We start from the raw sequence: 24,081 nt of genomic DNA, 5'->3' as shown, positions 1-24,081 counted from the left end.
CCCCTTACCAAAATCTTGTATCAGATAAGCATTTCTGATATAAACCTGTAGTACAGTGGACTAAAGCACTGTTATTAACTATTATTAACATCTGCTGCTTGCAATTACTGCAAGTTCAAATCTCACCAGGCTCAAGGTTGACTCAGCCTTCCATCCTTTCAAAGGTAGGTGAAATGAGGACCCAGATTGTGCGGGCAATAAGATGACTTTGTATAAATATACAAAAGTATGAAGGCTATTGCTCAACGTATTGTAAGCTGCCCTGAGTCTCTGGAGAAGGGCGGCATATAAATTAAAGCAAAAAAAAAAAAAAATTCAAATCAGAGAGACTCCGGAGCTGGAGTTTCTACATTTATTGTAAGAATAAATTCTATAAACAAAAATTGCACAAAACTACCACATATTTGGTTAAAGATATTCCCTCTGGCAAACCTTGCTGGGCCTGTTTCATTAGAGGCACTTCTCTGATCCAGGAGAGCTTCTCCTCGGTGGCTGCAAACTCACAAGCACTACGAAGAGGAGAAAGTCTTGTCATTGTAAAAGGAATGAAAATGTCAGAACGTCTGTTGACTTCAAAGGCAGATGAACATGTGTATTTAGAGCGCTCTGGGAAGGAGCTCCCAGGTGATGTGGGAGCAGGCCGTTGCTCAATCTCGGAGAAGAGCTTGTGCTGGCATGTGCACCATGTCTGGTTTGTTTTCTCCTGAATAGATTGCACTTGAGTAGAAGAGACTATGTGTAGCTCAGAGTTAAAATCCTTAGACTGGCTTAAATTGCATAGAACCAAGAAACAAACCTGCTCCCTTCTATACTGTGAAGACGTTACCTTGCCAGACACTGAAATACCTGCAAGAAAGCAACCAAGCTCAGAGTGTACCAAAGACCCCAGAGACTGCCCTTCTTTTAAGCTGGCTTGTTTTTACATAAATGCAGATTCATTCCCTACAGTAAACTAAAATGAATCAGTTGTGTAAACCCCATTCTTCTTTCTTCTCTCCAGCACTTAGATTAACATATTTATTAGTACAAGCTAATTACCTTCGTGGATGGCCCTCCTTTGGTCTTTGATATAACTTCCTCTTCCACAATCTCTGCAGCTTTCTGGGGGAAAAGGGGGAAAGGTACAAGCACTCAGGCCATGTCCATTCAAGGCAATGAGAGAAGGCTGCCCTTGTGGTCAACCAGCACAACTAAAAAAGTTATAGAAGGGAATCTTCCATTCTTGCCAGGCAGGAAGTCAAGTAACTAGTGTGACTAGCTACAAAGACAACAAAGATCTGGGGAAAACAGTTTCACAGGGAGAAAAGCCCTGGGAACTTCTTTGATGAAAGCAGAGTCTTTTCCAAAGTTACTAAGCTCTCCTACCCCATTACTACTTGATCCCCAGATCATGTTCCAGGTGCTGCATTTCAGCAATGAAATCTTGCTGAATCTATCCAGCTCACATGAACCGGTAGGGCCTGCAGCAGGAGACTCCGCCCAACTGCCAGGATGTCATTACATCCCATTTTTGACCCTCTGTGCATAAGCAGAAGAGGCGCGCGCACTCACATTTCTGAACCGGTAGCGAAAGTTAAGTGCATTTCACCGCTGCTGCATTTGTATACCAAAGCAGGTCAGTTCAAGTGCTTTTGATAATGTTAATCTTAAATTTGTAGTTGTAGTTTAAACTATGACAATCCGGCTCCTATGGTTAGTCTGTGATTGTATTCTACAGTGGATATAAAAATTCTACACACCCTTGTTAAAATGTCAGGTTTTTGAGATGTAAAAAAATCAGACCAAGGTAACTCACTTCAGAATTTTTTCCCACCTTTAATATAACCTATAAGCTGTACAATTCAATTGAAAAACTGAAGTCTTTCAGGAGGAAAAAATAAACTTATAATGTGTCCCTTCTGTTTTTCCTTGAAGATGTTTTGGCTGAACTCAAACTAAATAGGAGAAAACCTGGTTTGAGCACTTGAATGGGAGTTTATCAGGAAATTGGAAAATTGAAATTAGATTAGATATGTTACAAAGAAACATCCGGGGAGAAGGTGGAGACTAATCTCTTGTCATTACTTGTCAACCAATAAACTTTTGAGTATCCACAAAGCTTCAGGAATCATGGCTGACCCTAAACACCACCTAGCTGTACAGCAACCAGGAGAGTCTTGCAGCCTAGAAAGTGCCAGATCCATTTCAAATCAATGGCTTTTCGTCTGTCTTGGGGACCAATTCAGAGGAGCTATGTTGCTCCTGAAGCCACCCAAATCAAGGAAACACAGGGCAGTTGGGTAAGGAGGTGAGGCACTGGACAACGTACCCAGGTCTGAAACACTATTTTGCCCTTCAGCCTTTCCAGCTCCCCCAAACACAGTACAGGTAGTCTTTGACTTACGACCACAACTGGGACCAGAATTTCTGTCGCTAAGCAAGGTGGTCACTGAGTCATGTCTAATTTTATGACCTTTTTGCCACAGTTGATAAGCAAATCACTTCATTTGTTAAATGATCACTAAGTGAATCTGGCTTCCCCCGTTGACTTTGCTTGTGAGAAGCCAGCTGGGAAGGTCACAAAGGTCAATCACATGAGCCAAGGATACTGCAACCATCGTTAAGTGCCTGAATTCTGATCACGTGACTGTGGGGATGCTGACATGGTCGTAAGCCACTTTTTTTCAGTGCACTCTAACTTCAAATGGTCGCTAAATGAATAGCTGTAACGCAAGAACTATCCATATAGCAACATGACAGTCCTGGGGGCTGAATGAAAGATGCTGTCGTTTGATGTCAAATACATGGGATCCAATCCCCTTGTTGGGTCTCCGACAGAATTCTAAGCAAAAGGAAAACATTAAGCCACAAAACTGGACCAGGTCCTAAGATAGAGAGAGATTTCCAGGCCTGTGGGCAGCTCTGAACACCCATTGCAGTTCCTCAGGGCAGGGGTGTCCAGACTGGCTGGGGAATTCAGGGAGTTGAGGTTCACAAATCTTAAAGTTGCCAATGCCACTCACCCCTGCTTTTGGGTGAGAGATATGAGCCAGCAGTGTGTGGCGGCAGCCAAAAAAGCCAATGCAATCCTAAATTGCATTAACAGAGGGATTCAATCAAGATCACGTGAGGTACTAATACCACTCTATAAAACCTTAGTAAGGGCACACCTGCATCCAGTTTTGGTCATCACACTATAAAAAAGATGTTGAGACTCTAGAAAGAATGCAGAACAGCAACGAGATGATTAAGGGACTGGAGGCTAAAACATATGATGAACGGTTGCATTGATTGGGCATGGCTAGTCTAGTGAAGGGAAGGACCAGGGGAGACATGATAGCAGTGTTCCAATATTTGAGGAGGAAGGGGTCAAGCTATTTTCCAAAGCACCTGAAGGCCAGACAAGGAATAATGGATGGAAGCTGATCAAGGAGAGATTTAACCTAGAAATAAGGAGAAATGTTCCGACAGTGAGAACAATCAGCCAATGGAACAGAAGTTGCCTTCAGAAGATGTGGGAGCTTCATGACTGGAAGCTTTCAAGAAGAGACTGATCGGCCAGCCACCTGTCAGAAATGGTATAGGATCTGCTGCTTGAGCAGGGGGGTGGACTAGATGACTTCCCAAGTCCCTTCCAACTCTGTTATTCTGTATTCGGATTGCTTGTGCATGCCAGGAGTCTAGAATCCGTGCACTGAGAGACCCTCCTACCTGGTCTACAGGCAATTCAACCTGCGTGTCTTCATCTTCTCCAACTTCCTGCGCATCCACCATCTCCTGCCTTGCCCCTCTCCTTTTATAAACACTTTCATTTTCTGGAAAAAAAATAAAACACAGGGCAACATGAGATCCTTTGTGAATAACGTGCCCTTCCCTCCTTGCGCGAAAGCTCCAGACCCAGGCGGTAGCTAAAAATTAGCTTTGATACCTTTATGACTGATCTGCAGAAGAAAGCCCTGCCTGTGTTTACAAAACAAACCAGCCCATGATTAACAAAGCCATGGTTCACTGAAGACATTGTGGGAAGAGCCCTGTGGAGTCTATGCTAGCCCTTTTCCAGCATTTCAGGCATTCGCTTTCGTGAGCTGCTGCGGACATCATCACAGGCCTGGAGCCACTAGTCCTGTGTTTCTCAATCTTGGCCAGTTCAAGATGGGAAGACTTCAACAGCCAGAATTCTTTAGCTGGCTGGGGAATTCTGAGAGTTGAAGTCCCCACATCTTAAAGTAGACAAGATTGAGAAACATAGCCCTAGTGACTCTGCGGACAACTGGTAGGGTTTTGCCTAACCCTGTTTTACCAAACAGAAGGATTTTGCCTCTGGCTTCTTCAAGAATTTTCTGGTCCTCCAAATTTGGGAAGCCCTGGACTTCCCTGTGTTCTTCAAACTAACACAACGCAACCTTCCCTTGTTTTCTCCAAAAACACCTGAGGCCACCAGGTGCCACCATGTGCTCTACACAAGCCACACGGGAGCCAAGCACATTGTAGTGTATCATTGTGTGCAAACTCAGCCTGTCAGATGTTCTAATCATAATTAAAGATTATCCCCTGTGTGTAATCTGCCAGTTTAACGAATTCATTTGGCAGCTTCCTCTGGAAAAAATGTCTGACCAATTGGCCCAGAATGATGGGCCTTGAAACTCCGTAGGGACCCTGGACTGAAGAATCAGAGGCCTGTTGCTTCAGCCCGTCCTTCCCAATTTCCTTGGACGCTCCCATTGGTCAACAGAGTTGAGCAGCCTGATGCCCTGCAGGGGCTAGATTCACAAGGAGCATGGCCAAAGCCACCATCACCATAGAACCCTCACCAGTTATAGTCCACCCTCTGTCTCTCAGGCCTAGACACGCCTGCTTCTCCTTTTCCATTTATTTTTTACCTCGGGCAGAATAGTTGCCAGGGACCTGGTTCACTTGTCCAACCTGGCATGGCTTGGCATGGAAGATGGATGTCACTTTGTCTTCGTGAGGATATTTCTTGGCTGGCTTGGATTCAGAGGGACTTGGACGGTCTCTTGCAGGCACAATCCCTGTGGAATGCACCCGCCAAAGTTTCAGCTGGAAGTTCAAGGAATGTTCATTAGGGCCTTCAGATGTAAGTCCTGGCCAGTTTGAATCATCTCCAAACATCAGCAGCTCCTATTTCCATTCTCTCAAAGTCCCCCCCCCCATCTCTTTTCATACAAAAACAAAAACAAAAAAAACCCAATTTCCTGCAGAAAAGGTGCCGCAGCTCCCCTGCTTTTGGATCCATAGCCAAAAAAGTGGGGAGTCTCTGGCGCACACTCAGCGCTGCGAGATTTCAACTCGCCCCAGCTCCATCCAGGCCAGGAAGGACGGCAAGAAATCCAAGACTTGTTTGGTGGGAAGCCGCTTCCCCACACTTGCTCTAGGGAGATTTCCCAGGACAGGCTCTAGCCCAGCGCTTTGGGATTTTAAGGCCCTGAATCCACGAGGCCCAAAGAAGAGTGTCTGACTTTCACAAGACTCCACAGTTTGTAAAAGGCTAAATTATTATTACAGGTAGTCCTCAACTTATGACCAACTGCTTAGCAACCATTTGAAGTTGCGATGGGCCCCAAAACAGGTACTTAGGACCCAGATTTGAAGTTACAATGACTGCCCCCCTCCCCCACAGTCACACAATTGTGTTTCGGATACTCAGCAACTGACCTGCATTTATAACCATTTGCAGCATCCTGTATAGTAGTCACATAACCACAATTGACTTTTTGGCCACATACTGACGTTTACTTCTAATTTCCAGCAAAAAATGCCCATTGTGAACAATGAGTCTATTTAATAACCAGAAATCAACTTAAAAACCGTGATTCTCTTAACAACTGCCAAAAAAGCCTAAAATCAGGCTGGCAATGTGACGACCCAGTTGATAATGTAAAATCTTTTTTTCATAAAACTAATTAGAAGAAAAAAGCAGGATATTTGGAGAAGTCCATAGGGCAGCTGTGGCTACAAAATCCAAGCCCTTTCATGTGCATTGTATTTTTTAAAAGGATGGTACTTTGATTAGGTGATTGCAGCTGCTATCTTGACTTTTTGGACACCCACAAATTCCTGCAGATGCCGCTGCTAATTACGAGTTGAACCCAAATCAGCACAGTAGGATGGGTGTAAGGTTTTAGGCAAAGGTTGATCAGAGAGCCTGCTTCCGAAGTCTTAGGAAATAGTGTTTCCGCCTTATTTCCTATCAATCAGCTGGAGGTCTTAAGATGCAGGAAAGGCTTTGCTTGGGCTTTCTGGTACATACAAGTGGGCCACAATATTCATGAATTTAGCACACTGAGACTTTTATCGTGGCGAAAAAAAAATATATTCCTCAAAATATGGTGCCATCGCTGACTATTGGGGGCGAGACATTGGCCCCCACGGAGAGGGCGCGTAACTTGGGTGTCCTCCTGGACGCACGGCTGTCTTTAGAAGAGCATATGACGGCCGTGGCCAGGGGGGCTTTCTATCAGGTTCGCCTGATACGCCAGTTGCACCCCTTTCTGGATCGGGACTCCCTATGCACAGTCACTCATGCCCTCGTTACTTCCCGCCTCGACTACTGCAACGCTCTCTACATGGGGCTCCCCTTGAGGAGCACTCGGAGGCTCCAACTGGTGCAGAATGCGGCTGCGCGGGTACTTATGGGGGCGACATGGCGCTCCCACGTGACACCTCTCCTGTGCGAGCTGCATTGGCTTCCAGTGGTCTTCCGAGTGCGCTTCAAGGTGCTGGTTCTCATCTTCAAAGCGCTCCATGGCTTAGGACCCGGTTATTTACGAGACCACCTTCTGCCTCCGATAACCTCCCACCGGCCAACACGCTCCCACAGAGAGGGTCTCCTCAGGGTGCCATCTGTCATGCAATGTCGGCTAGCGACCCCCCGGGGATGAGCCTTCTCTGTGGGGGCACCCGCCCTCTGGAATGAGCTACCCCCAGGGATACGACTAATCCCGGACCTCCGGACCTTCCGCCGGGCCCTGAAGACTTTTTTATTTCAGCAAGCCGGACTGGGTTAAAAATTTTAATTGGGTGTATTTTATGGGTAAGGGGTTTTAAATTGGAGAAGCCAAAGATAATTTAATTTTGTTTTTAATTGCATTTTAATATTTGTATTGTATGTTTTAATTTTGGCTGTTCACCGCCCCGAGTCCTTCGGGAGAAGGGGCGGTATAAAAATTAAATAAATAAATAAATAAATAAATAAATAAATAAATAAATAAATAAATAAATAAAAATGAGGTTTTTATTGCAGAAACTTCAGTGTTTTATGTATGTATAATTTAGAGGTATTTGAGAATATAGAATCCCACTTTCAGTTAACATGAAACATTAAAATCTTGAACTTTTTGTTTTAAGTTTGGCAGACTAAACCCTCCCAATTCGCTTTACCTGTTGCGCTGGCTCAAGGAGTGCCGAGTCACTGGCTCCGTCTTCACAGACCACCTGGAGAGAATAGAAGTTATAATAACTAAACAGGTAAATAAAATTGTGAGATTTTGCTGATTCTGATCTTAACTAATGCGAAAACAAAAACTGGTAAGACATTAGAGAAATACGAGTAAAATGTAATAATGTTGTACACATTTTTTTTTTTTTTTAAGAAAAAAATCTGATCACTACACATCAAGAAGCATATCAGCCCACAACCTCCCAAAGACTTCCAAGGGATAAAGATTCAATATTTCGCCACCTTATTCTTTCCCTCCCTCTGACAAATGACCACTATAGGTGAATTTTCTTCTTTCAGCACAGCTCAGGTCCCCTATGGGGAATTCTGGAACAGGCAGAGGGCATTCTCACCAAACGGCTACCATGCACACATAACCCATCTACCCTGTTTTCCCCAAAATAAGACCTCCCCAATCATGTTTTTGAGCACATGGCAATAAGACCAAGCGCTTATTTCAGGATTCAAAAAAAATATAAGGCAGGGTCTTATTTTCAGGGAAACATGGTACCACTACACAGGAAAAATAACAGACGCTCACTTGTTTACTAGCCTGTGTCCTGCCTCCTTCCCTCCACCAAAGGCTCCATGCTACCACCCCTCCTCACTTTACCCTTTTTCTGGGCAAGGGCACATAGAGCCAGAGACTACTCTAGTTTACATTTGCGGCCTGGGGGCATTTGCAGTGACAGAGGCTGGCACTTTGCTTTGCAGAATGCTGCTTCTCTCCAGACTTAATAAAAACATTTTGACCAGTAATAGCCTTTTGCCTTCTAAGGGAACAATTACAGCATTTTAATTTGGTTCCCGTTAATGAATACCACATCCATTGGCAGTATTACTAGTAAGGGGAAGAAAAAGGACCCTCTTCTCTGGGATTTGTCCAAGTGGAATGTCTGCTCCATGGTCTCCTAGGAGGAGGGGGAAAAAGAAGCTACTTGAGCGGAATTCCTCCACAATTTTCAGAGTCTGCTCAGCTCAAGCCACAAGAATTTTCCCTCACTAGGAGGCATGGCCATATCTGACCCATCTGTTAACCCCAAACACAGCAGGAGACATTTTATTTTTAAAAAATCTAACAGGAACATTTGCATGTCACACATCTTCTCCAGAGGCAAAGTATCTTTGCTCCTTTTCAGACAGGGGTGGCCTTAGGAAATCAGTCATCGTGGCTACTTACCCCCCGATTGTAGATCCTTCTTCTGTTAGAAGGAAAGTTCCTATGAGCAGAAAAGCAGCACATTCATATCCGCACCCGGAGATGTTTTTCCTACCTTACTGAGATACCTTGCAGGGTGACAGGCAGAAGGAATCACCTTGAGGAACAGGAAGGAGAGCTGCTACCCAGACAACAGATAAGAGAAATCTGAGTGTGACCTGAGAAAGCATCTCAGACAACAACCTCTCTAGTTCTTCTGAAGAGAAAAGGAAGGGGCAAGGGAGCATATTCACACTTGCAAGATCCTGTTACTATGGCTGTTACAGTAAAAACAGTTGACACCTCCATGGGATTAGTTTCTTAGCCTGGACTACCTTGACACTCAGAATCTGTAGACCCAGCACACCCTGCCTCTCAGCTGGGGTTGGCTCTCTTTTTATGTGCTAGTGCCATGATGGCGAACCTCTGGCACGCAGCACCCACTCTGGGCATGTGAGCTGTTGCCCCAGTTCAGTTCCATCATGCATACGTGAGCACCTCCCACCGGCCAGCTGGCCGTGAGGTCTCTGCAGTGCATGTGCGGGGGGGTGGGGCACATGCGGGGGGGCCACGTGCACATGCACAGGGGTGGGGCGTGTGCAAGGTGGATGGGGCGCATGTGGGGGGTGGGGCGTTGTGTGGGGCCGCACACGCATGCATGGGGGGCATGTGCGTGGGGCGCACGCATGCATAGAGGTCAGGGTGCATGTGTGGGGGCCACGCACGCATTGCATTTTGGGTGTTCAGGTGCGCAGACGCACTTTGGGCACTCGGTCCGGAAAAGAGTAGCCATCGCTGTGCTAGTGGCTTGCTCTGGGAGTGTGGCTCTCTTCTAGGTAGTTCCTTGGTTAGACTGTCGGTTTTTTGTCTATCGAGTTTCTCAATCATCCAGGTCATAGTCCCAAAGTTGCTTTTCGAAAAAATAACTGGACCTTCTTGGTTTGTTTCCTTGAAAACATTTTGCTTCTCATTCAACAAACAGAAGAACTGAAACTAGAAAAGCTTCTTAGATGAGAAGCAAAATGTTTTCAAGGAAAAAAACAAGAAGGTCCAGTTGCCTTTTGGAAAAGCACCTTTGGGACACTGTTGCTTACTGTTAGTTTGTTTGGCAATTCCTCACTGGGGTATTGTTTGCTTCTTGATTGTTGGTCTAGCATTAAACTTGGTGTTGATCTGTTTATCTGGGTATTGATTGCTGGCAAGGGCGTGTTTTGGCCTTTTTGCTTTCTTTCTTTCTTTTTTTTTTTTTCCGTCTCTGACAGGGCAAGCCCACTGGAATATAAAAAGACAGCAAAAGACACCCCTCCCTTCTAGCACTAATGATGTTACCTAGTTGAGTAATGAAGCGTCTGCAAGAAAACAAGCAAGGTCAGAGAGCACCCAGGACCCCATGGTTCAACCCTGAGCCCCAAATATTCTTTTACCAGTAGACCCTGTTTCACTTTCAGAGAACACAAGTTATGACCGCTCCCAAGTTTCCCCAACATCTCATTTTGTTTCTCCCAAACAAGGAAGAGAAGATTGGAAGCACAGGGGTGTTTGGAGAATGTGTTTGGACAACGTTGCTTTTTTTTCTGTTCTGCACAAAGGAGCCTGCTGCTGCATTTTAGTCAAATCGATTCAGCCATCTGGACGTGTGCCAGATTGGCTGCTATTTAAATCAATCTTTCCCCAACTGAAAAAGCTGAGCTAAGCAGAAGCACTTCAGTTGCCTACCGAAAGGGACGATGAGGGATTTTGGGAGGCACCAGTAGTTCAAAATAAGGCAAATCTTTGTATTTCTCCAGCCCCACAGCCACATAATATTCGCCGTTCACCAGTTCCTCCCCCTGGGAGATGAGGTCACCATTCAGCTTGCAGAGCCTGGCAGGAAAAGCATAGCAGAAACAAGTTCATGAAAAGTGGGAAGAATCTGAGGAAGGAGCAAGGCTGGCTGGGGAATTCTGGGAGTTGAAGTCCACCCATATTAAAGTTGTCAAGGTTGAGAAGCAATCTTAAAGAAAGCTTCTTTGAAGTACACGGGACAAAATTTACAGACAAATTTCTATATTTCCTGTAATTCTGAACTTAAATATGAAGCACAACGGTTATCAGCTTTTAGACCCTACATGGTGCTGCCTAAAATGGAGAGCTTAATTGGACAAACTTTAAGATGAACTATGCAGCATAATTGTATGTACATACAAAACAGTTATATGTGAATATACCCTTAACAAGGTTACTGAATTTACCCATTGCTGAATTGGAGCACTATATTACCCTGTTTCCCCCCAAATAAGAAATCCCCTGATAATAAGCCCAACTGGGTTTTTGAGCGCATGGCAATAAGGCCAAGCGCTTATTTCAGGGTTCAAAAAAATACAAGACAGGGTCTTATTTTCAGGGAAACACGGTAAGTTGTACGCTGGGTTCCCCAAGCCCTGAATCACAAACCAACCGAGATGAACACTAGGCAAGTTCATCACATGGGCAAAGGCACCTGCTGGGGCTTTATTTGGCCATGTAAAACCTCTGGGAAAACATAGCCAGAGAATTGTAAAGGCAGTGACACCTTCTACAAATTTCCTCCTGTTTAAAGACCAAAGAGGAAACCAAGGAAGCGTTGGGTCAGAAAAACCCATTTGTAAACTAAAACCAGTGACCCCTCTGTTTTGTGTTTTGCAGGTAGACTTGGCTCCCACAGCCACTATTATGCAAAACTTAGTTAACCGAACCCCTGATGGCTGTTTCTGCCAATGAGCTTTTTTCCTGTTCACCCACACTTCTGACATAACCTGAAGCCGTCCGGTGGTTTTCTTTCTTTTGGCTCCAGCTTTTGTGGGAGGGAGGTGTGTTGCTAAAGCCCAGCTGATCCCAGGAGCTTCTGCTCTGGCGATGGGCTTTGGAGGGAGCAGGAAAGGTCCAGTTTGCCCCAGCCACCTCAGCTGATCTGCCTGCTTTCACAGTAAGTCACTGTACCATACATGTCGATCAAAAGAATTGCATCTGCCTTAAAACAAATGTATTGTTTACCAGATTTTCCCTTCCCTGAAACTGAGATTCCTTTTTCAGACTCTCAGTCCTTTTGCCAAAAACCTGGAATTATTTAATTTGAAGCTGTGACAATTGAGGTGGTATAAATAGAGCCAGTTTGATCTAGTGGTTAAGACACCAGACTAGAAAGTGGTTCAAGTCCTATCTCAGCAATGAAAGTCGGCTGGGTGACTTTGGGCCAGTCCCTCTCTCTCAGCCCAGCCCACCTAACAGGGTTGATGTGGGGAAAATAGGAGGAGGCAGGTGTGTTGGATATGTTCGCTGCCTTGAGTTATTTGTAAAAATAGTAAAGCCCAGATAAAAAGATATAAATAAAGCTAAGCTGCTTTTTGGCATAGAAAGCTCACAATTGTGAAGGAATCTCCCTGGGCGCAGAATTCCCCCCAATGATACCCAGCTGGCTCATTGCCAGGACCCCCGTGCAGAGAGACCCCCAGGAGGCAGCCCACTCCAGACCTTAACCCAGAGAACTTGGGGGGGCTGGACTAGCCTAGTTCTGGGCTAGCAAGGAGGCAGCAGAGCCTTTGATTTCTCTCCCCCCCCCCCAAAAAATAGCCAAGAATAATTTAAAAAACGCAGACAGCACTTACTTCTTCACCGCTCCAGTGCACAGGTTTGCCTTTTCTGACAAGCGCCCGAGGACGATGCCCCATTCCTGCAGGGCGCTCCTGGCCAGGACCATTCGGAAGGGGGGGCTCAGTAGGTCTCCGTTGCGGAAAACGCTGGAATGGCAGAAGCAGAAATCCTGGCTTTCTTCCCTGCGTAGCTTCCTAAGGGAAGACTTCCAACTATTCCTATTTTCCTCTCATTCAGCTGTGGGAAGATCTGGACTTCATAAAACTATATGAATGGAGCACAGATGAACTTCTGGACTCCACCACAAACAGAGAGAATTTTAAGTGTTCTGTGAGTCTTTATTTATTTCTATTTATACTTCAGATTCTGGCAGAATTTTACCTGGAGGAGGGAACAAGGGTTTGGTCCCTTGTTCATAACCCTGCCTGCATTTTCCAATCACTTTGGCCATCTTTTTTCTTATCAGGAAAAGCTTTACTGGCATTAAGGGCTGGATTAAGACTGGGAAGGCCCTCTGCTGAAGACATCCCCCCTCAGTACTGCCTCCTTCCAGGGCTGTTGGGAGCACTAAGGATGTAGGTCCTGGGGATATAAATTGAACAAACTTCAGAGACAAAGAACGGTGCCAATTCTGCCTTTAGTTAGTTGTTTATTTTTTTATCAGATTTTTATTCCGCCTTTATTATTTTAAAGTAATTCAAGGCAGCTAACATACCTAATACTCCTTCCTCCAACTCTGTTGGTGTGGCCTGCGGAGCTGGCAGCAGAGTCGGATAGTGAGGAGGTTGGGGAGGAACATGGGCCAGTCCCAGAGTCTGGGGAAGCCTCGGACGAGGGCTCTGTGTCGGAGGCAGAGAAAGGACCATCTGGGTGGTATGTGCTGCCTCCGGAGCCTCAAGTCAGACCTCAGTGAGGCAAGGGGGAGCCTTTCCCAGTGTGCACATGTGCAGAGCTGCCAGAAGGCAAGAACAGTTAAGACAAAAGGGACGACTTGGGAGTAGGGCTTGGAGATGATTGGCTCCTCCCATAAGACTTAAAAAAGGAGCAAAGGCACGTGGGCCTTTGCAGGAAGCAACGTTGTTAATTCTGTTCAGTTTAAAGTCAGAAGCTGTTTGATTCTGGACTCCATGTGGCTTTGCTAATTAGGTCTTTGGCAGCATGTCAAGGGAGATAAAAGTGGGTGATTATCAGCCTTATCCTGAAGGACTCTTTACAACTATTTGGGACTCAATCTGTGAATGAACAGAAGTCACAGCTGTTGCAATAAAAGAGGTTTTTGGGACTACCCGTGTGTTTCACTGACTCAGGAAGCTTAGGTCAGAACATACTCTTTTCCCCCATAACAACTCTGTGGGTCAGGCTGAGAGAGAGTGACCAGCCCAAAGTCACCTAGCCAGCTCTCATGGTCAAGGCAAGAGTAGAACTCACTGTCTTTGGTTTCTAGTCTGCTATCTTAAAGTGGGTCTCCTCCCCTGAGCTTCCCCATTTCTTCGTCCACTAATCCAAGAGGGAATTTCCAAGGACAGAAGGGTCACTTACTAGATAACACAAGGAAGGTTCGTTTGCTGCTTCCATCCTACAGTAACCATCATCTTCTGAGGAATACCTGGATAATTCTAAATGCCAAAACATCATCATCATCATCATCATCAATAGCAGCAACAATAACACATCATTATCTGTCCTTTGTAGGTTCTAGCACTATGTTTCTTAACCTTAGTGCCTTTAAGATGCATGGACTTCAACTCCCAGAATTCCCAGCCAGCTCCAAAGTCCAAGCCCAATTTGCTTGAGGCCTTAGAAGATCCTTGCTTGCCCCTCTCTCCTTAGGGAGAAGGAACCTCTTTTAGGTTGCATATAATATATTGGTACATAATACAAAGTTTTGACACTAGACAGAGGATCAAAAGCTTCTCCTGGTAGTTGAGCCCTCTGCCTTTACAAGGGTCTCGGTCTAGAACAACTCACTGTGCGAACTCAGTGCAGGACGCCATAGGACAATTCAATGGGGGATGACTCAAGAGAGGGAGCAGTGAATTGCAGCGGGCTTTGTCTTGCTTTAGCATTGAACCTTCCCAGCTGAGAAGTCCTTGAGGCTGGGGTGAGCTGCAATTCTACTGGTCCCTCTCTCGAGTTATCCCCCATTGAATTGTCCCAGGGCAAGTTGTTCTGCAATGAGTTGTACGCAGAGAGATGGCTGGGGTGAGCTGGCCATGGCAAGTTGTCCCATTCCACCCCTTTGTTCTAAGTTTGGGTAACAAAACATTTAGCACCTGGAGGGAGGTGCTAAATAAATAATTGGAGACAATTATTACACACAACATTCTGCAAGCAAACCTTCATTATGGTTATACATGTAGTCCTTGACTTACAACCATTCCTTTAGTGTGTTGAAAGTTACAACAGCACTGAAAAAAGTGCCTTACAACGGGTACTTAAACCCACAACCACCACAGCATCCCCAGGGTCATGCGATCAACATTTTGGGTGTTTGGCAACTGACCACATGGCTGCCATTTACAACCTTCCCAGCCGGCTTCCCACAAGCAAACTCGATGGGGGGACCTGGATTTGTTTAATGTGATTCACTTAGCGACTGCAATGATTTGCTTAGCAACTGTGGAAAAAAGGTTGTAAAAATGGGTGGGAGACTTAACAAGCACCTTATTTAGCAACAGAAATTCGGATCCCAATTGTGGTTGTAAGCCAATGCCAACTTGCAATTGTCTAATGGCCAGTACTGCGTAAAATCCGCTCGTCCCAGAACCTTCCTAAGGCAGAACTAGACTGTTCCGTTCTGAAATCAGTTCTGGCCCACCCATGACCACTCACTCACCTGGGCTCCATTTTTTTTCTGGTGCTTGTTCAGCTGTTTCATTCCAGCATTTGCATAGCTGTCAAAAGTAATTTGGGAAGAAAATGAGCCACTGAGCCGATTCAGGAGACTGTCCTGGGGAGTTCGTCTCAGTCCAGAACAGACTCCCCTACTTCTCCATACAACTATTTCTTCCACGAATGCTGCAGACTTCAAATTCTATAATCCCTGGTTGTTGCAACAGGCTGACACATTCATATCTCTGGAAATGGCCAAGAGTGTGGCAAAGTAACTCTTAAGAGGTGTTTCCCAGTCAAACAACCCGCATATTCTTTGCCATAGATATGGGTTAGATTACAACTTCCATTACCTCCAGTGCTATTAGATATGCTCCAGATGCCTTTCAGAGAAGAAGAGAGGAAAGATGTGTGGACTTCAACTCCCAGAATTTCCGAGCCAGCGTTGCTGTGACTTGAAGTCCACATACTTCAAGCTGCCAAGATTGGGAAACGCTGAGTTGGGTCAACCAGAGAAAACGAACAGTGCTGCCCCTTCAGTTCATCTTTAATTCGAAGAAGAGTTTGAATTTATCTTTAATTCGTCTGCCCCAATAAAACTTTATTCTCCAGAAGATGAGTTGCACATGTGATGCATCCTTGAAGTAAGAAGCAGAGTTCCACCACCACCAGCTTCTTATGATTTTAATGTTTCTGACAGTTCAAATAATTGGCCAGCCAAAGGCAACCAACCCAAAAATTCTGCACAGCAAGACAGTAATTAATCCCACACCATAGCTAAGAGATGGCTGTGAGGCCGATGTTCCTTAGCTTTTGCCAATTAAGCACCCACTGCAGGAGTTGGTCTGTGCCAGCTGGCAAGCCCAAAAATGGCCCTCCGGTGGCTGATTGGAAAAAGATGTCCAAGGGGCAGAAGTTCAAACTTTTCTCATTTTTTGAAAACAAAGCCAGAGGCAACCAGTGAAGAGACTTAAGGCACATCTTTGCCTTGGGACAGGAGAACCAAATGAGATTTAATGGGAAGTGTTGTCCTCAGGACCTCAAGTCAAATGCCAGAAAAACCCACAAAAATAGAAACTTTCTACTACATCTTTTCCCAACCTGGTTTTCCAGATGTACAGTATTGGAGCTATGAATTCTCTACACTCCAAAGTCTGGACTTGAAGTCCCAAGACCTATGAAGGATTCCGCCATGGGTAGGACTTCTCTGCACTATTCCAGGCGTTCTACAGAGCTGTGACTCTCTTTAAACAAAGCTCATTTGAATCTTGTGCTGGAGAAGTTGCCACGTATCTTAGCAATTTACATATTGGCTTGAGTGCTGGGTGCCGAGAGCAGCCCTCTGATACTCCCACAAGGACAAGGGCTGCTTGAAGACTGACATCAGGAGGTTGGTGGTGTCATAATTCAAGGGTCGTGGTCCTCCCTTGGAGTCTAGAACAGACGCCCAGCTCTAGAGAATAGCCCAGAGCTTTAAGAGCCTGCTCAGGCTGCCTGTTCTGCTTTGACTCAGGTCTTTGACTGCAAGGGGGAAGGGAAGTAAATTGCTGAGAATGTGCTTTGGTTCCACTGCCAGGGCCAGATTGGCAGTTGGTTTGGCTTGGCTTGCCCTGGAACTCTAGGTCATGGAAGGGTCTCTCCCTGCCCCACCAGCAGACTCACATTCTGTCACAACCTGCAAGGAATCTGCATCTTTACCTTGAACTTTCCTGCCAGTGAATCGGTCCTCTGCCTACCCACCTACCCCCACAGTTGCTAGCACAGAAGGGCCTCCATTCTGACCCCCACAGTCCTTGAGGAAGGCACCTCTGACTTGGAGCGGCAAGGCCCCTGCAGCTCTGGATGCAGAGAAACAGTATGTGTTCCTCTGATGCTCACCCTGCAGAGGCATTTGGGCTACTCTCATTCTAGCATGACTACAAGGACACCCAGAACAATTGTGTATCTCTGCTGTTCTTGGATATTCACCCTGCTACATCATTCAGCACTATCAGGGTCAAACTTCATCAGATAATTATTGTGCTTTAACATAATCATCATTATGAACTAAACTGATCTTACCACATTTAGGTACCTGTAATCTAGTACATTTTCATTTATTTTATTTTTACATTTTCATTTCTACGTTAAAATCTTTTAACTCCTATAGGCCTCTTTTCTTAGATTCTCATCTTGTCCTTGATGATTCATATATACTTTTAAGTTTTTATGACTATAATAAAAATGGATTGGGTTAGGTTACTTACTCAAGCCTTTTGAACCGCTCAAAACCTGCAGCCACGTATCGGCACCCGTTCTGCAGTTCACTCAGCTCCGCAATGCGATGACCCTCTCGAGGTGTATAGATGCTCCTAATGGCCACGGGGGCTTGGATGGTGCTGGTCACCTCATTCAAAAAGGCATCAAAAGTCAGGAACCGGCGCTGGCTCACAACAAATTTCCGGCCAAGGAAAAAGGGGTCCCCATTGCGAAAGACCACCACATTCTTGGCAAGGGGTGCCACTGCCACAGTACTTGAGACCATCTCTCCTGGGCTGCAGACCCCAGGCTGCTTGTCTGAGAAAGCTCCCTGGCAGAGGGGCACCTTGGGGGCTTCTGTAGCCAAACCGCACTACTCTTCTGAGTGTGCCAGGCTGCCTTCTGAGAGGAGAACTATGCCGTTTCCATAGTGCCGGTTCAACAAGGAAACAGAGAGGGAGTGCCCTCCACTTGGTGAAAGACTCGGGTGTGTCTGTGGCAGAAACTCCCCTTTTCTGGAGGTACGCTCGAAAGAGAGCGGAACGTCCCTCAGACCTGGAAGCAGAGATGTCAGCTCCGCTGTCCATGAGATCAGAGGTTGTGCCATAATGAAGGTGGAACTACAAAGACAACAACATGCTCCTCTCTACTCTTCTGCCGTGGCTCGATCCAGTGCCAATGGCTGCTGGGAATTAAGCCAGGGTTGCCCCAATCAAAGGAGATCTCGTTCTTGGGCAAAAAATGTAATAAACCCCACCACACACAGTGAAGCGCTTTCCAGTCAGTGGGCTTTTCACATCCCACCCAGGCACGATGAGCGGCCTTGGGCTGCCAGCAGGGTGGAAATGCAAGTGCTACAAAATGACTCTGAAGTTGTGGCGAGCAGCTGATGTAAAATGCAAATCTGTTTTGCAGATACTGTAAAACCCACAAGTGGATTTGGAAGGAAATAAAAACCGTAACAAAGCAACAGTGCCCAGTGTGTAGGGGTCCCTCTCCATTCTTGTCCCCCACTGTTCAACATATTCATTGCAGATCCTGCAGTTTCCCAAATCCCCTTAAAAAACTAAAGATTATGAGACTGACTAGTCCTGCCAGAGAAGTTATTACTCCTCGCTCTGCTACTAGTTCCATTTGGAGAGCTTCTCTCTTTAAATGCCTTCTTTTGCTTTCTCTTTTTTAGTGTTCAAGCTTGCACAGACGGGGCTGTCTTTTGTTGTCTAATGTAATCCACCCTGAGGATTTTTGGCTAAAAATCACACTACAATATTGCAGTAGCCTTGTTCAATTTAGGGCAACATTTCTCAACCTCAGCATCTTTAAGACATCTGGACTTCAACTCCCAGAATTCCATACAGTAAAACTGCAACTTTCCAAAAGCTAAGTCAACAAGCGAAGCTGGATTTCTTCAACAACCATGTGATTCATTTAATAACTGCAGTAATTTACTTAACCACCGTGGCAAAAACGTTTTAAAATCAGGCATGACTCATTTAACAACCACCTTGATTAGCAACAGAACTGATCCCAATTCTGATTCTAAGTTAAGAAATACCCGTAATGTCTCCTGGCAGGTTCATACTGCCTAGCACAATTGAAAAATGTGGGGTACTGCCTAATTTTACAGTCATGGGCCAAAAATGGGGCATGGAGGAAAAAATGTTTTATTTAATTTCATAACAATTTATTAATAGAGAGCATCCAAATTTCAAAAAATAAGCCAGCAAAACAGCAGAAACAGCCATGCAGTAAAGACTTTAAGAATAAGCAAACAGCCAGTAGCCACAAAAAGCAGAAGGGCTCCAGCTACAATACAGGGCCCTGGAATAATCTCCAGAAATTGAAAACTTTCTGGTCAAAGCTGCTCTAATGTAACTGACAGGGGAAAAAGGCCCACTGATCACTAGCTACCATAGCTTTGCAAATGCTGGTAAAACTGATGTTGCTCCACCAAAAGTGCACAAAAGGGGCTTCTGCAACAGCAATTCCAAAAAGTCTGCCAGCCTTGAAAAGCTTTCGCAATCCCCAGTTTTTAGAGTTCCTTTTGTAAATCTGAATGGTGACTTCAGGATGTGGCCTCTCTAAAAGAAGCACGGCGGACACCTTGCCTGCAGCCCCTTGCTTCCTTTCTGGAGGTAGTGGGTCAGTGTCAGCTTCCAGTTCAGTGTGAAAAGATCGCATGTGAGCTCTCAAGCTGGTTTCCCCAATCTGTGTTTCAGGATCAAATACTATAAGGGATGACAGAATAAAAAGGAAATAAAAACAAATGAAAGCAGACGAAATCTACATCAACAGTTGCAGCTATCCTAATAAAATTATACGAATCACTATATTCCAAAGGAGACCATTAATCCTTTCCTTGATAGTTTTAACTCCTGTCCAATGCATCTATTAGTACAGTTCTGAATTTTAAAGATGCACGCTCTTCCACACCTTGAGGGATCCTGCCAAGGCCACCTGCTTTTGCCCAATGCTTTTGAAATATCTCTCCTCCCCATGCCATCTATCAGTTTATAGAAGAAGCGATGATCACAGAACTGTGCCAGACCAGCCGGCATTTGGATTATGGCTGCTCCCCAAGACAAAAGTTAGGCAAGCGACCCAAAGGCAGGGTCCTTACATTCTTACGGCTGGCAATTGCCTGTTGCAGCCAGAGCAGCTCCATAGCCAGGTGCTTGCGATAGTTCTGCAAGCCAGGAATCCCTCTGAGCATTTCCGGTGCTTTGGGGAAATGAGACTCTGGGGAAGAAAAGAAGATGGTCAGAATCAAGATTGCCTCACTCTCCTCAAGCCGGGCAAGGCACACACACACACACAAAATGCTGCTTCGGTAAAGTTGTTAGGAAGAAGACTGATGCCAACCAGGACTTGGATGTACAGATGTAGTAACTGCCTCCCAGTTTACCAAAGTCCAGGGTTCTTCCAGTGCCTAACTTACCCTGGCTCATCCTGGGAGACTCCATCCCCAGAACTGTGCTGCTCCAGTCAGATGAGGCATTGCTGGGTTCCCCGCCTTCCTCGTTTTCTCCTGACAGGCTGCAGACATTCCCAGAGCGAGCATCCACAGCTTGCTGTCCTACCTCACTGATCTTGGGTTCCTTGGGTTCCACCTCAGCCAGTAATCGGCTTGGAAACTGCATCTCAAAGTCACACATTTGTTTAGACTGTGATATCTCTTGAAAATATTGTGCATCCTGTTTTTGTGGCTTGTCAATTTTAACCTTTTCTCTGTTGAATGGCTTTATTGATTTCTTGGCAGACTGTAAATAAAATATAAAAATAAAGTTCATTAATATAAAACAATAATACAAAATAAAAAAATTACCTTTAAAAAGAGAATGATCATTATGTACAGAGCAAGGTATTTTCAAGTTGAATGTGTTGCACAGAGCATTGCACATCCTATTACACATCAAACAAAAAGCAAAAATTTATATGATAAGCAAAGGCAGCATTCTCTATACCAGTGATGGCTAACCTTTTTGCCATCGCGTGCCAGGAGAGGGGGTGGGGGAGGTGTGCACGCGTGCGTGCCCACACCCATAATTCTATGCACCCCACCCTGCGCATGCGTGCGCAACACCCACCCCCTCCCACTCCTGGCATGTGATGGCCCGATAGGCCCATTTTTCCTTCTCACCTGGCTCCAGATCCTCTCTGTGCATCTGGGGAGGGTGAAAACAGCCTTTCCCATTCCCTCGGAGGCCCTCTGGAGGCCTGAAACAGCCCATTTCCCAACTCCCGGTGGGACAGGAAGTGACGTTTTTTGCTGTCCCCAGTCTCCAGAGCCTCTAGGAGTCTCTAACTCTAACCCTAAACCCCCCCACCCCCGGCCCTCCGGAGGCAGGAAACAGCCTGTTTCCCTACTTCTGGTGGGCCCAGAAGGCCCGAAAATCAGCTGGCCGGCACGCACATGCACGCCAGAGCTAAGCTGGCATGCCCACTGATATGGCTATATGTGCCACCTGTGGCATGCGTGCCATAGGTTCGCCATCACGGCTCTATACTGAATGCCACCAGACTTAGTTTTGTTACAACAATCCATGGAGTCTGGGGGAAACTTGCATTCCTTGTTACCTGGCTAAATTCAAGCTCTCCTATTAGGTATTACACTAAGAGCCAACAGATCAGCTGTAAAAACAAATGGGCATATTGGACTATTTCTAGCCAAATCCTCAAGTCCTAATGAGCTTTTTCATTCATATATTATCAAATGCAGATTATAGTGCATTAAAAAAAAGGAAACAGGGCAGTTTATTAAGACTGAAAAATAGTTATCTAGATCAGGGGTCCCCAATCCCTAGCCCACTACCAGGCCATGGCATATTTGCAATCGGGCCACGGACCACGCGCAGTCGAGCTGTGTGTGCATTGACATGCTTGCACGGCTCAGTTCAACACCCCCACCCACCCCCACAAGCCAGGCTGCCAAGCTGCAAAGTTTGGGGACTGCTGATCTAGATGTTTTTCATGCGTAAGGTAAAACTAGAACTCACACCTTCTGGTTGTGCTGATTCTGCTGATGCCTTAACCTCTAGGTCTTTAATTCCCCTCTGGAGCAATTCAAGAAAGGGTCGATACTCCCACTTCTGCTAAGAGTTGAGCCGATCAACAGTCCTACCTTTGAGAGAAACGCTGGTCTTGGGAAGAAATGGCCAGTCCACTGGACCCAATCCAAGTCACCTTCAATTTCCTTGACGATGCTCTCATACTTACTCCTTATGCTTTGAAGCCTTTTCCTGATCAGGTAACCCCTGACAACAGCCTAAAAGGTAACAAATTGTTAAAAGCACAATCACAGCAGCACAGAAATGATGAGGCCTGGCATAGAACAAGGATTGAGTTTCTCCAGTATTACAGATGTCAGATCCATGTATCTGCCATTCTTCGTAGAAGAAGGAGGGTATTTGGATTCGTCACATTTAGTTCTCTTTCCTATGTATCCTACGTATCCTATTTCTTGCCTGGTCCTCTTTATATAAACTTTAACCTGATTTATAACCGTTGCCTGGCGCCAGGGGTGCCTGAAGAATTCTCACCTTCTGTGAAATGAGAGGAGGGGGGGAAACGTGTGGATTGCAAGATGGCTTTGAGAAGCTCTTCTTATCTGCTTCTCAGAGAGGCTAATCTTCACACCAGCCAATTGGTGGGAATGCACATCGGACGGTGGGGAGGGGTTCCTAATTTCCTTTATCCTGAACTGCATGCTCTGAGAGACCTCAGGAGCTTGCTTTGAGTTTTGACTTGCTTTCATCCCTTTCAATAAAAGGTTCCTTTTGAAATATAAAGTTCTCAAGAGTTCGTATTTTCTTGGACGGGGGGAGAGGCTGGTCCTTACACAGGAGTTGATAGGGAGACATCTAACAGGTGGTTTTTCTCCCTCACATCTTGTTCGTCCAGCTGCCATTTGACATGGGAGCGAGGGCAAGGAGGAAGTCAGCACTTACTTGTGCCAATTCCAATTCCAGGAAATACTGAAGAGGAGGAAGGAAGCCCAGAACCCTTTTACATTTATCTGAACCTTTTAACTCCTCACCATTTCTATTCTATCTATCCTTGACTTACAATCACAATCGAGCCCCAAATCTCCATTGCTAAGCAAGTTCAATGAGTTCTGCCCCCCTTTACAACCTTCCTCGTTCCCCTTGTTAAGTGAATCACTCCAGTTATTAGGTTAGTAACACGGTTATTAAATGAATCTGGCTCCCGCATTGACTTTGCTTGTCAGAAAGTCGCAAAAGGGGATCACGTCACCCCGGACGCTCCGACACGCGTTGCCAGGCGACTTGGCTTTCATCCCGCGACCATGGGAGCGCCGCAGCCGTCCGAACTGTGAAGAACGGCCGTAAGCCACTTTTTCAGTGCTGTTGTGTCTTCGAACGGTCGCTAAATTAATGGTTCCAAGTCGACAAAGACCTTCCCCCAGAGAAGAGTTCCCTCCCCGCGAGGGAGCACGCAGATCCCGGGGCGAAGCAGGAGAGGCGCCCTTCTTTCCCACTCCGGGGCCTCGGAGGCGCCGCGAGGGGCGGGCGCTGCTCTCCGAGCCTCCATCTCCCGGGCCAAGGGACGGGGGGGGCACCGAGGCCCCCGCCGAAAGAGCCAGCACGGTCCCCGCGGCGCCACACAGCGCCTCCCTCCGTTTCCCCCCCTCGACGCCTCTCAGAGGCTGGGAAACGCCGTTGCTGCAGCGCACCCCCGAATCGAGGCGGCCCCGCTGCGGCTGGGGATCCCGGGGTCAGCCCGCCCGGGACTTCTGGCCACCGACCCCGGCGCCCCCCTCGGCCGAGCCCCCGCGCACCTGCAGCCGCGCCGCCGCCGCCTCCCCCCGCATCCTGCTGCGAGAAACGGCGACCGCGCCCTCTGATGACGTCAGCGAAGAGCGACTCGCGCCACAGCCAGCGGCTGCTTGGGCGGGGTCCGCTTTCCAGCTGCGCTGAGCGTCGGGTCCCATCATTTCCCTTGTGCGCCCGAAGCCCCAGCCCCGACCGGCCGAACAGGCTCTGTGGGAGAGCGCGAGGGGTCGATCCCTCAGTCAGATGTGCGACGGGGCGTCGGCTGCGTTTGACGTCTTCACTGCGCGACGTTCCGCCAGAAGGCAGAGGCGGCTGTAAAACGTGTGGGGGGGGGCTTCGACTGCCAGAATCCCCCCGCCAGCCACGCTCCAGCGCCCCCTCGCGTCCGTTCCCCACCCGACCCCCGCCGACGTTCCCAGCCATGGAGACAGGGAGCCGATCAAACGCCGCTCCTAAAGCTTTACCCTGCGTCGGGT

The 24,081-nt window shown here is 46.6% G+C and overlaps 2 protein-coding genes across 6 annotated transcripts; both read right to left on the bottom strand.

Annotated features, from left to right (window-relative positions):
- Positions 1 to 338: 338 nt before the first annotated feature.
- DCDC2B (doublecortin domain containing 2B) lies at positions 339 to 18,821 on the bottom strand. Of its 4 annotated transcripts, none has more exons than XM_034413177.3 (11): positions 17,321 to 18,821; positions 15,079 to 15,136; positions 13,782 to 13,858; positions 12,257 to 12,388; positions 10,350 to 10,496; positions 8,616 to 8,655; positions 7,378 to 7,431; positions 4,860 to 5,037; positions 3,691 to 3,794; positions 1,039 to 1,101; positions 339 to 509 (listed from the first exon to the last, which is right to left on the bottom strand). In XM_034413177.3, exons 1-11 carry the CDS (start codon positions 17,596 to 17,598, stop codon positions 501 to 503), a joined length of 1,140 nt encoding a protein of 379 aa, XP_034269068.2. In that variant the 5' UTR covers positions 17,599 to 18,821; the 3' UTR covers positions 339 to 500. The 4 variants fall into 4 exon arrangements, with proteins under 4 accessions (XP_034269068.2, XP_034269067.2, XP_087732902.1 ...); XM_034413176.3 differs by having other exon boundaries at positions 339 to 846; positions 17,321 to 18,500; XM_087876776.1 differs by lacking the exon at positions 17,321 to 18,821 and adding an exon at positions 15,428 to 16,416 and having other exon boundaries at positions 339 to 846.
- Positions 18,822 to 18,960: 139 nt separating this feature from the next.
- Positions 18,961 to 23,894, bottom strand: IQCC (IQ motif containing C). 2 transcript variants are annotated; one of them, XM_034413179.3, is made up of 5 exons: positions 23,611 to 23,894; positions 21,934 to 22,077; positions 20,251 to 20,572; positions 19,933 to 20,051; positions 18,961 to 19,540 (listed from the first exon to the last, which is right to left on the bottom strand). In XM_034413179.3, exons 1-5 carry the CDS (start codon positions 23,764 to 23,766, stop codon positions 19,502 to 19,504), a joined length of 780 nt encoding a protein of 259 aa, XP_034269070.2. In that variant the 5' UTR covers positions 23,767 to 23,894; the 3' UTR covers positions 18,961 to 19,501. The 2 variants fall into 2 exon arrangements, with proteins under 2 accessions (XP_034269070.2, XP_034269069.2); XM_034413178.3 differs by lacking the exon at positions 19,933 to 20,051 and having other exon boundaries at positions 23,611 to 23,891.
- Between the last annotated feature and the right edge of the window lie 187 nt (positions 23,895 to 24,081).

This window comes from Pantherophis guttatus, chromosome 10, assembly GCF_059756535.1.
Source record: "Pantherophis guttatus breed Tessera chromosome 10, ASM5975653v1, whole genome shotgun sequence".
NCBI lineage: Eukaryota > Metazoa > Chordata > Lepidosauria > Squamata > Colubridae > Pantherophis > Pantherophis guttatus.
The sequence above is the reverse complement of the archived record's forward strand: the minus strand, read 5'-3'. Positions and strand labels throughout refer to the sequence as shown.

Coding starts and splice junctions, on each gene's coding strand:
- DCDC2B (XM_034413176.3), bottom strand. CDS start 17,598: ATGGTCTCAAGTACTGTGGCAGTGGCACCCCTTGCCAAGAATGTGGTG. Junction 13,859..15,078: donor AGAAAAAAAATGGAGCCCAG/GTGAGTGAGTGG, acceptor TTTGGCATTTAG/AATTATCCAGGTATTCCTCA. Junction 12,389..13,781: donor AACCTTCCTTGTGTTATCTA/GTAAGTGACCCT, acceptor CTGCCATTCCAG/CGTTTTCCGCAACGGAGACC.
- IQCC (XM_034413178.3), bottom strand. CDS start 23,766: ATGATGGGACCCGACGCTCAGCGCAGCTGGAAAGCGGACCCCGCCCAA. Junction 20,573..21,933: donor GACCAGCGTTTCTCTCAAAG/GTAGGACTGTTG, acceptor TTTTATTTACAG/TCTGCCAAGAAATCAATAAA. Junction 19,541..20,250: donor GTCTCCCAGGATGAGCCAGG/GTAAGTTAGGCA, acceptor CATCCCTTATAG/TATTTGATCCTGAAACACAG.